The 12,568-nt window shown below is 48.8% G+C and overlaps 1 protein-coding gene across 1 annotated transcript; it reads left to right on the top strand.

The window, feature by feature from the left end:
• The first annotated feature begins 693 nt into the window (after positions 1-693).
• LOC120956143 (uncharacterized) lies at positions 694-6,639 on the top strand. Its single transcript, XM_049611044.1, has 2 exons — positions 694-5,440; positions 5,783-6,639. Exons 1-2 carry the CDS (start codon positions 694-696, stop codon positions 6,637-6,639), a joined length of 5,604 nt encoding a protein of 1,867 aa, XP_049467001.1.
• The last annotated feature ends 5,929 nt before the right edge of the window (positions 6,640-12,568 follow it).

Here is a 12,568-nt window from a genome sequence, read left to right as displayed (position 1 = left end):
TCGACTCGACGTTTTTCTTGTTTGTTTGTTTGTGTCTGACAGTGCACCTCCATATGATTATATGGGTTTGTTCGTGTCGGATGTCGTGTTCGATTGCTGCTAGAGCGCCGCCTATCTGTCTAGTGGTAAGCAAGTAGACACTATCTATACCGATTTCAAAGCGGCATTTGACAGTATACCTCTATCATTACTTGTTGCAAAGCTTCGAAAACTAGGTTTCGGTGGCTCTATATTGCCGTGGTTCAACTCCTATCTTGAGAATCGTTCATATGCAGTTAAAATCTGTGGCTCTTTCTCTGAATGTTTTCTTAGTTCTTCGGGTGTTGAAGAACGTAAACATTACAGAACGTAAACATTGGGGTGACGGGACGACTCATGATAACGAGTAGTGGTTACACGCGCGAGTCGGAAAGTTGAAGAGCGTAGGCGGCGCAATTCGCTATAAAAAGGGTTGGGCTGGCGCCGTAGGGCCTTTTTCGACGGAAATTTTCTGTAGCGTGAACAACCACTAGAAGTGAGTAATATTTTGGCGTGGGTTAATAAAACGCAAAGCACCACTTATAATATTAACACTTTTCACACACGACCTAAAAAAGACTCACAACACAATCCGAACGCTACATTCCAAAATATTATTCGAACTTTTCCGTGCTAATTAAAAGAGACTAACCGAGTGAAAGTGAGTGCAGTGAAATGTTTGGAGCTAATGGTGATAACCAGGAGACGGGAGCCGACTCGATGGCGGGACGCGTAGAAGTCCAAGCCAACCAAGCAGCGCCATGGAGTGAGCCAGGCCCCTCGACTGCGGAAGGGTCACATCGGGCATTGACCCCAAGGGTCATTGACCAGCGAGATGAGCGTCATTTGCGGTCACCGCTGCCCGGTCCTTCGAGGATATCTTTCGTGTCGCTTTATGATACGCAGGACACGCCTGATCAGCGTGGGAGTGTTGGCTCGGCGGCGGGACGCGCTAGCGTTCACGCTGATCAAGCAATGCCAAGGAGCCCCATCACGCCTGTTATGTCAGAGGTAACGCAACACGGTATAAGCAGCGCGAACAGTCGCCGGGTTGAATCACAAACACGCACACTACCGAACGAAAATACCGCGGAACGCAATTTCACTAACGGTCATCGGGATGAGCCGCCGCATCAGGCGCCATCGGGCGAGCACCAAGCGTACTTAGCTGCGATACCGATGGAGTCGGCCATTGCAATCGAACAAGGTTCGATTTCCCGAAATGCCGAATTGGTTCGGAAAAGGATTGAGGTTGAAAGAAGGCAGATTGAGTTGAGGAAGATGGAGATTGAGTTGATTGAGCTCGAAGAGGCTGAAATGATGGCACTAGGTGGCAGCATGCGGGACAGTGTTCAGCGGCCTAAAGCCGAGCAGTGGGTAACGGCAACGGATCGCTTCGGTATGGCTTCATCGTTCAGAGGGGTACCTGAGACACCCCAATTCGCGAGTACAGCCCACGTACCACCGCCGTATGATTTTCAGGGTTACTCACGATTCCCAGACTACTACACTTGGAGGAGAAGTCACGATAGCGCGTATCGTAGGGCATCGGTTATCCCGCCGGTGGACCACACCATACCACCACAGCATCGTACGCGATCGTATAGGGCTCCTACCCAGTACGCTAATGCTAGCAACCTGTCGGAAGTACAGTGGTCGGCCCGACTGAGTGGAAACGTGACTGAGTTACCAACGTTCAGTGGTGAATCGCGAGAATGGCCCATGTTCATCCGCATGTTCGAGAAGTCGACGGAAGTGTACGGGTTTACCGACGAGGAGAATCTGCTACGGCTGCAACGAGTCCTGAAAGGAGAAGCAATGGAGTCAGTTGGTCATTTGCTACTGCTTCCAAATAGTTTGAAGGATGTCCTTGAAATGTTAGAAGCGCAGTACGGGCGACCGGACCAAATAATAGAGGCCACGATCGAAAAGATTCGGAAGATGCCCGTGCCAAAGCCAGACTGCCTACGTTCTCTGGCTAAGTTCGGGTTTGCAGTGAGAAACCTCTGTGCTACGATCGAATCGCTGAGGTTGCCGGAGTACGCCTATAACGTTGCGCTTCTCAGGGAGCTTGTGAGTAGGCTTCCGTCCGCACCTGCACGTGAATGGGCGCGACACAAGAGGCAATTCGGGTGTGGTAGTGTTACCGATTTTGGCAGATGGATCAGCGAAGTGGCACGAGACGCGATAGATGTCAGTGTGGAGCCACTGCGCCGTGTTACGAACGAGCGTAAGGAAGAACCCGGCAAGCGTGAGCAGAATTCTCAGCAACCGCGTCTGCCTGTTCGGGCTGACCGATCAGGAAATCAGCCCCCTCGAACAACATACTGGAACGTGCACACGTCTCGGTGTTCGGAGTCTCTACCGGTTGCTGCGGCCACCACCAATACAGCGTCACCACAATGTCAACTGTGTAAAGGTACGTGCAGCTCACTTTCGCAATGTAAACGGTTTCTGCACTTTTCAGTAGCAGCTCGAAGGAGCCACGTGAAGGAAAAAGGTCTGTGCAAGAAGTGTCTCGGCAGACATAGGACCGGCTGCTCGATTGTAACAGCGTGCGGCGTAAACGGATGCAACGGAATGCATCACGTCCTGTTGCACATCGCAGCGCCAGATGAAGAACGCGCTCCAGAGGTTGGTTTGTGCCACACGCATTCAGGAACCGTAGATCGCGCTCTTTTAAAATACGTGCCGATCAAGGCGTATGGACCGCGCGGTGAGGTCGAAACATTTGCCTTTATGGACGATGGTTCCTCTTCGACGTTCATCGATAGCTCCTTGGTAGAGGAACTGGGGCTAACGGGCACACCTGTGCCGCTTTGTATCCAGTGGACCGGCGGAGTGACGCGCCAAGAGAACTGTTCCGTGCGCCTTAACCTCGAAGTATCTGGAAGAAACGGGAGCCGTAAGTACGACCTGATCAACGCGAGAACGGTAAAAATGTTGGGGTTACCTACGCAAACGGTGGCGGTTTCTCAGTTGGCTGACCAGTATTCGCACCTGAGAGGGCTGCCGATCGCCTCTTACAGCAACGTTCAGCCTCGTATTCTCATTGGTGTCGACAATTGTCGAGTGACCAGACCATTGAAGACGGCTGAGAGGAGCGAACACGAGCCAGTCGCCTCGAAAACGCGTTTGGGATGGATTATTTACGGCCCGTGTCCGATAGCGGAGAACGTGCCCGGAGCAGTGTATAATAGTTTCCACGTGTGCCTGTGCGACGGAGTGAGTGCGGAGCTGTTGAACACCGAGGTGAAGAAGATGTTCTCCCTGGACACCATTGCTGTTGAAAAACCAATCAGCGTGTGGCGCTCGAAAGAGGACGACAAGGCGATGGCGATTCTAGAAAAGGAAACGGTGTTGGTTAGTGATCAATATGAATCGGGACTGCTGTGGAAAGCGGAAAATATTCGACTGCCCTGTAGTAAAGCGATGGCTTTGAGACGATACCACTGTCTGAAACGGCGTATGCAGAAGGATCCAGTACTGGATGCAGCGGTACGAGACACGATACGGAATTATGAGAAGAAAGGTTACATCCGTCGCTTGACGGAAGCTGAAGCGGCTGAACGACATCCCCGAGACTGGTACCTGCCAGTGTTTCCTGTAACGAATCCAAATAAGCCAGGTAAGATTCGTTTAGTGTTCGATGCTGCCGCTACCGTTAACGGTATCAGCCTTAATAACAATCTTCTCACCGGACCGGATCTTACGGCTAACCTGTTGGAAGTGCTGTTCAAATTCCGGGAGTTTAGCGTGGCTGTGGTCGGAGACATCCGCGAGATGTTTCATCAAGTGTTGATAAAGCCGGCCGATCAGCGAAGCCAGATGATATTCTGGGAAGGAGATGCTGCCAGTGACGAACCCGTCACGTATGCTGTTGCAGTGATGACCTTCGGAGCCGCCTGTTCACCGAGCACCGCGCAGTACGTGAAGAATCACAACGCAGAGCGGTTCGAGTCGGAGTATCCACGAGCGGTGGAGTGTATCAGAAACGAACACTACGTCGACGATATGCTGTTCAGTGTCGAAACGGAACAGGAAGCGATTTCTCTGGCGGAACAGGTGCGATACATACATTCTCGGGGTGGATTCGAGATACGTAACTGGATTTCCAATTCGTCACGAGTCATGGAACGTGTGCAGACCATCACTGAAACGGAAAAGAGTTTCAACATGGGTAACGAGTTCAGTGCGGAAAAGGTGCTTGGTATGTGGTGGGACACCCTTACGGATACCTTTTCGTTTCGGCTGTCCAAGAAGTACGATCAGGGCATCCTGTCTGGAGGACAACTTCCAACGAAGCGAGTGGTGTTGCGGACGCTAATGAGCATTTACGATCCGATGGGACTAGTGGGACAGTTCCTTATGTTCCTGAAAATGTTGCTGCAGGAAATTTGGAGAAGTGGTTATGATTGGGATCGTGAAATCGACGGCCACATTGCGGAAAAGTGGTTTACCTGGCTGAAAGTATTGGCGAAAATTCCGCAAGTGACGATCCCTAGATGTTACCGTCGTGTCACCTCTACCAGCGCTAAGATCGAGCTACATATTTTTTGTGATGCGAGCGAGCACGGCATGGCTGCCGTGGCTTACTTCAGGTTCGAGGAGGGCGGTGTCATCGAATGTGCTCTCGTTGCGTCAAAGACCCGTGTTGCGCCACTAAATTTTTTATCAATTCCCAGACTCGAGTTGCAAGCAGCAGTACTAGGCGCGCGACTGAGCAAGGCGATCATCCGATCACACCGTCTGGAGATTCATCGCACCACGTATTGGACGGACTCAAAAAACGTTGTCAGCTGGCTAAATTCCGATCACCGACGCTATCATCAATTTGTCGCCTTTCGGATCGGAGAGTTGCTTGAGACGACAGACGTGCAACAATGGCGATGGCTACCGACGAAGTACAATGTAGCGGATGATGGAACCAAGTGGGTGAAAACCCCCGATCTGTCACCCGGCAGCCGTTGGTTTCGAGGTCCTTCTTTCCTGTGGGAACCTGAGTGCGAGTGGCCCGCGGCGGTGGAAGCTGTTCACGACACAACTGAAGAGCTTCGGGTAAGCGCGTGCCACCATCAAACTGTCGACAAGGGTGTCGAAGCAGGTGGGTTCATCCAGTTTGAGCGATTCAGCAAGTGGAGAAGGCTTTTACGAGCCGTTGCACATGCTATCCGCTTCATTTCTAACGTCCAGAACAGCATCCGTGGAACAACGAAACAACTGGGACCCCTGACGCAACCAGAACTGGCCGAAGCAGAACTGATTGTGTTCAGATCGATCCAGCAGGAGAGCTACCCCGAAGAGATCCGATGCCTGCGACAAGACGAAAGGAAACACCCGTGGCAGACAGGCATCAAGAAAGAGAGTCCACTGTTTAAGCTATCACCCGTCCTTGACGATAGCGGCGTAATAGTGATGGGTGGTAGATTGGCTGAGTGCAGCGCAGTGAGTCCGGAGATGCGCCGTCCCATAATCCTTCCCCCCAGCCATCGTGGTACCACATTACTAATCACAGACGCTCACGAACGTTTCAGGCACTGTAATCATATGACGGTGATTAGTGAACTTCGGCGAAGATACTGGATCCCTTGCCTGTTGAGGACGTACCGGCAACTGCGCAAAGCATGTCCTACCTGCCGAAATCGCGAAGCAACACCCAACCCGCCGATGATGAGCCACCTACCCGACCCCAGATTGTCCTTGGGACAGCGACCCTTCACCTATACCGGGGTGGATTACTTTGGGCCTCTCCTTGTCGCGGTAGGACGACGCGTCGAAAAAAGATGGGGTGTCATCTTCACGTGCCTCACCGTTCGAGCGGTGCACCTAGAGGTAGCGCACACCCTTAGTACCGGATCGTGTATCGCTGCTGTTCGCCGATTCATCGCCCGGCGCGGCGTTCCCCGCGAGATCATCAGCGATTGCGGGACGAACTTCGTGGGAACAGCACGAGAGCTACGGGACGCGATTGCCGGTGTGGACCACGAGGCGCTCATGACAGAGTTCTGCAGTCCGGAACTGAAGTGGACGTTCAATCCACCGGGAGCACCACACTTCGGAGGCTGCTGGGAGCGTTTGGTGCGATCGGTGAAGAAGGTGCTTGGACATCTTAACCTTCCCCGCCGACCGACTGACGAGGTGCTCGAGACTGCGCTGGCTGAGATCGAGCTGATCCTAAACTCCCGGCCTCTTACGTACGTTCCGGTAGATGACGCAACGCAGCAGCCTCTTACGCCAAACCAGATCCTGCTTGGAACAGCAGACGGAAGCAAGCCACCTGTGGCTTACAGCAGCGGCAGCGATGCGGTCAACTCGTCCTGGAAAGCAGCACAGCATATTGCGGATCTGTTCTGGAAAGCGTGGGTACGAGATTATTTGCCGGTGCTTGGGAAACGAACGAAATGGTTCGAAGCGGCGGAACCGTTAGGAGTAGGAGATCTCGTTCTAATAGTGGATGAGAACTTACCGCGCAACTGCTGGCCTAAGGGTTTGATCGAGGAAGCGATTAAAGGAAAGGACGGCCAGGTGAGACAGGCAGTAGTAAGGACCGCTAAAGGTATATATAAAAGACCTGCTACAAAAATCGCAAAGCTAGAAACAACTCGTGGTGATCGGATTTAGGATAAAAGGGACACGTGGAACAAAAACGTCAGGAGATAAGGCAATGTTTACAGTGCAGGAGTGAGATAGCCTCACTGCGGAAGGGAATGTTGAAGAACGTAAACATTACAGAACGTAAACATTGGGGTGACGGGACGACTCATGATAACGAGTAGTGGTTACACGCGCGAGTCGGAAAGTTGAAGAGCGTAGGCGGCGCAATTCGCTATAAAAAGGGTTGGGCTGGCGCCGTAGGGCCTTTTTCGACGGAAATTTTCTGTAGCGTGAACAACCACTAGAAGTGAGTAATATTTTGGCGTGGGTTAATAAAACGCAAAGCACCACTTATAATATTAACACTTTTCACACACGACCTAAAAAAGACTCACAACACAATCCGAACGCTACATCGGGTGTCCCTCAAGGTAGTGTCCTTAGTCCCTTACTGTTCATTCTCTTCCTCAATGACTGTACTTCGATCCTTCCTCCTAACGGCTTCTTGCTATATGCGGATGACGTTAAAATTTTTCTTCCTGTATCTTCTACAGCTGATTGTCTAGTCCTTCAATCCTGGCTCTGTAAATTCTCTACATGGTGTGCTTCTAACGGTTTAGTCCTGTGTCCTGAAAAATGTTCTGTCTTGTCTTTCTTCCGATCTTCTACAAGTATAACTCATGCTTATAGTGTCTGTGATGCCCCTATTCCCCGTGCGTCCTTGTCTAAGGATCTTGGCGTCTTCTTTGACCCGAGTCTTTCTTTCAAGGAGCACACGGACTATGTCATCAACAAGGCCAACAAAAGTCTTGGTTATATTTGTCGCATGTCCTCTGAAATTCGTGATCCTTTTTGTCTTAAGTCCCTTTATTGTTGTTGGGTCCGTTCCGTACTGGAATATGCCTGTGTCATCTGGTCTCCTGTCCAACTATCTCTGCTCCAAAGGATTGAGAGGATCCAGAGACGTTTTACAAGGATCGTATTTCGTAGGTCGCTGGGTCATCACTCTATTCCGCTTCCTTCGTATGACGATAGATGCACTCTATTAGGCCTTGCCAAGTTGGAGCACCGCCTCTCGGTTGCTCAGGCTTCTTTCGTCGCTGGCATATTGCTCAATACGATTGATACTCCTTCACTTCTGTCGCGCTTACATTTGTATGCACCTTGTCGCACCTTACGTTATCGTTTTCGTCTCCAGTTACCTATATGTCGTACACGTTTTTGCTCGCAATGAGCCTTTTGTAAGAGCTATGTCGTCTTTTAATAGTACTTCTGATCTGTTCGATTTCAACATATCCTATCCTGTCTACCGATCCCGTTTTCGCTCCTTTTCCGTACCATAAACTCCTTCCAACTCCTTCGTGAATAATTGTATACTGTAGTCAGTAAGCACTATTGCTGTAACCCAACGTGGCCGAGCAATTAATAAAATAAAAATAAATAAAATAAACAGTGCCAACTGGGAGGCCATACATGCAGCTCTTTCCAAGATGATGGTTCCACCGTACCTCTGTAGGCTGCTGAGAAGCTATTTAGATCACCGTGTGCTTTTATACGACACAGATCTGGGAATCAAAAAAATGAGCATCACCGTTGGCGTTCCTCAAGGTTCGATTTTGGGTCCAACTCTCTGGAATGTTATGTACAACGGAGTTTTGACCCTAGGGCTTCCTCCAGGACCTGAAGTGATAGGTTTTGCTGATGATATTGCTCTTACTGTCCTTGGTGAGTCAATAGAAGAGATTGAACTCCTCACATCCGACTCCGTAAGCAGAATCGAGTCGTGGATGCAACAAATGAGGCTAGAAATCGCCCATAAAAAGACGGAATTCCTCATCATAAGTAGTCACAAGACAGTGCAGTCAGGTAGCATCCGGGTCGGTGATGAACGTATTGAGTCGATACGTCACCTAAAATATCTTGGTGTGATCATCGATGACCGCTTAAGTTTCCGGAAGCATGTCGAGTACGCCTGTAACAACGTCTTTAAGGCAGCAATCTCGTTGATACAAATAATGCCGAACATTGGAGGGCCCAAGAGTAGCTGGAGGCGACTTCTAGCTGACGTGGCCTTCTCTCGGTTGCGTTATAACGCTGCGATCTGGGCACAGGTTCTGGTGCTAAAGGAAAACCGACAGTTGGTGAACAGAGTGCACCGATTGCTAGCTATGAGAGTTGTTTGTGCCTACAAAACAATATCGCACGCGGCAGTTTGTGTTATCGCAAGCATGGTTCCCATCTGCCTCATATTAGCAAAGGGTTCTGAGTGTTGCAGTTTCTCCGGAGTTTCAAACGCGGGATTATCCAGATCCTCAGCAAAGCAGCTCTCTATGAGAAAGTGGCAGTCTGAATGGGATTGTTCAACAAAGGGACGTACGACACATGCACTGCATGGACGAGTAGAAAACACGGCGAAGTTAACTTCTACATAACTCAGTTCCTCTCCGGCCATGGGTGTTTCCGGAGTTATCTTCACAAGTACCGTCACGCAAGCTCCCCAGACTGCCCAGCGTGTGTGAGCATCGTGGAGTCAGCAGAACACGTGCTTTTTCATTGCCCTCGTTTTGCTGAGGAACGTCATGAAATCATCGTGAAGTGCGGAACAACAATCAACGGAGCAAACCCGATCGAGGTAATGTTAAAGAATGCTGAAACATGGGAAGTCATAACAAACGGCATGCGATCAATACTGATGAAGCTGCTGGCCTTATGGAAAGCGGATCAACGACTTGGGCGTTCGTAAATAGTGTTGTGCGTATTGTGAAAGTGTTTAGTGTATCTATGCACGAATTGAAGTGAGCCTGTAACTCAAGTGAATGCGTACTTTCTGTGCTTTTGTGTGATATTACGAGTGTCTCCAGGACTGTCATTCTGTCTCGCGAATGTGGTCCATGTTGCAATAGCGAGATGTAATGCTAATGCATAGCCCTTCCCCAAGAAGCATACCGAAAGGCGAACCCATGGGGAAGGGTAGATGGCCCAAGGAGGGGGTTTACTAGGTAAAAATCCTATGTCAACACCCGTGCGACAACGGGAGTCTTTCGAGGATTCCCCCTCCTTGTAAAAACACACACACACACACACACACACACACACACACACAAGTAACGTGGTAAAACAAGTGCGCGGTGCGATGAAAAACAGGCCCTATCTTATTGTCCGATACTGTACGTCTTACTGTGTCTCGTTATTTGATTTTGGATTTAATGTTTTCAGGTAACAATAAAGTGAATCTAACTGGGTAGAATACTGGTATAGCATTATTTTGTGCCAAAGTGATTGTTTTTGTTAAATACGCTACCATTGTATATCGGAAGGTGTTAATTATGTTTTGGAGGTTTAGTGAGGCGAGATTAATACGGCTGTTAATGATGTTTTTAAATAGAGGCCAGTTTGCTGCGGCATAATTTGGCATCCCATAAGGGGATTTGCTGATAATTTTACTGTTGATAGTTTCGAAAAGGATGGGTATGCGATCTGATGAAAATATTTTTAGTGTACAAGGGGGAGTTATATCGATTCGGCCATTTGCAAGAATTAGGTCAAGTGTAGAAGGTGAACGTCTGTGACAGCGTGGAATATAAGTGGGCTCGTTGGGGCTATGAAGGGAAAAGGTTCCTGTTTGAATTACATCAAATAGGATTTTACCCATACTATTGCCTTTGATGCAATTTCACAAGCAGTGCCTTAAAGCGGTGCACAAGCGGGGGGTTAAAATCTCCGCACCACTGTTGTAATTAGTGATGTTCCTTTAAGCTTACTTATTTTTCTTATATCGTTATGGAAACTAACATGGGGGACCTTCACAATTCTAGTCAGTTGTTTGTATGGAGTTTGACAGTTGAGGGCTGAAATCATGTAAACACTTCATACAAAACCACACAAAAAACTAGCCTGCGATTTTCAGTCTAGAAAATTTTAGCCTAAAAGCTAGAATTATACTCGAGTACCTGCTCGAAAACACGGTGTTGTTTACATTTATCCCAAGGTGCATTAAAGAGATCAGGTGGTGGAATCTGGAATCATAGTGTATGTAGTCTAGGTGGTCTCATAGCATTTTTTCATAACCAATTTTGAACATCACTTTTTGGCAGAACGGGTGAAAACTTTTGCTCAAACAAGCTTTCTGGAGGCTTGACGAATACTCAAAACACTCTGTTGAGACACAGGCACGGAAGCCCTGTCATCTAATCGTGTTTAGTTTATAAGTATAAGTGTAGTGCTACAAATAAACTCTCTTCTAATTTTGCAACTGAACAAGCCACAACCGCCGGTAAATATCGAACGCTAGAAAATTTACACCGAAACACGAAAGAAAAGATTATCCGAAATCGTAAGATCGAACATTGGTGCCGTGACCAGGATAACGACGGATCTGGTTTCTTCATTTTACGGATTCCCGCGATAATCGCTGTTTCGTGCACGTAACTTCAATTGCTTTAGTCGCTACGCAATCGACCAAGCTCATTATGTCCGCGAAATTTAGCACTTTTTTCCTGCAAAAACTACATTATGCCCGTCCAAGTTGATGTGTTATCGTCCAAAAGGACAGTATTACTCGCGGTATTGGCCAGTCACGAAAGGTTTCTGAGTGTCTTTATCCCAGAACGGGATGCAATCGAAATAGACATTCGCATTACAAAGCTCAAACTACTTTCCACTGAGCTGGAAATAATTCAATCGAAATTAGAAGATGCAGCAGTATCAAACGAAGAGCAGATCGCCCAAAATGCTGCTTTACGCGAAGATTTTGAGCCTCGTTTGATTCGTGTTGAGGCCTTGTTGAAAGCAAAACGAAGCATTCAACTAAATGCAAACAAACCGCAAATCACAAGCATCAACTCTTTAGGAGGGTTACAGCTGCCCACCATCGCGCTTCCCAAATTATGTGGTAGTTACACTAATGTAAACAGAGCCACAGCGACACCTTGCGGCAAAGAAACGAGCTACCAACATAAACCCGCAAAACACACAGTCACATACACACCGCACTCCACCAGCACATTTGCCACTGCACCAACGCCAGCTGCGCCAAATGCTCCTGCGCGGAAAGCACAAAACACTGGTACATTTTCCACTGCACCGAGGTCAGCTGCGCAAAATGTTCCCGCGTGTTGCACATACAGCATCGGTTCATTTTCCACTGCGATCAAGCCAGCTGCGCAAAATGCTCCGGTGACACATACACAACACACTAACGATCACACGGCAAGCACACAAAGAAGCGACAATACAGCTCTAAAACAAACTCCCGAAAAGGTTATATCTCAAACTGCAGTTGCGAACACTAGCGATTTACATGCTATTGTGCATCCTACACTATTGGATGTTGCATCCCAGCCTAGCCTGATGAGCAATCGATTCTCTCATAGGTTAAGAATCAAACCGAATGTAGTCAGCATCACTCAGGTTGGCGTGGTACAATTTTCTACTCCGGTGCAAAAACAGTGCGTGCGAAAATTGTCCCCTCTTTCGAGCTGCATGTTGATTTGCTGATTGGCGACCAAGTGGCAGACGATTTGCCAGCAGTTGCCTTGCCATGGGCAGCATACATGGTATCACGACAAGAAGTTATAAGACTCGGAAAACACCTTCGACGTTATCTGCTTCCCTACGAGGCAAAGCATCCAGTCTTGCCTCCTGAAAGCCAGCCTGAAGCTTCGTCAGCGATCATTGCTGTCGACGGCACTTCTTACGATGTAGTCCTCGAGACCACCTTTACTCAGCTGCGCACGAGCATATTCTGCAATTTGCAACTGATGGTGCAGCGCTTCCAGCGGAGGTTTTTGTTTTCATTCGACGCCTACAAAAATGCAACGCGGTTAATCGAATGATACGGCAACAACTTACGCGCTAAACGGTTCATCCCAACGATCGGTCCCTCTAAATGATTCCTCTAACCCGCTGGCCACTTGAGCGCTTCAGCCATGCGCACGCCTGCGACAGTAAGCTGGCA

Source organism: Anopheles coluzzii, chromosome 2 (genome assembly GCF_943734685.1).
Source record: "Anopheles coluzzii chromosome 2, AcolN3, whole genome shotgun sequence".
Classification (NCBI taxonomy): Eukaryota; Metazoa; Arthropoda; class Insecta; order Diptera; family Culicidae; genus Anopheles; species Anopheles coluzzii.
Note: the sequence above shows the minus strand (reverse complement) of the source record. Positions and strands in the feature narration are given on the sequence as shown.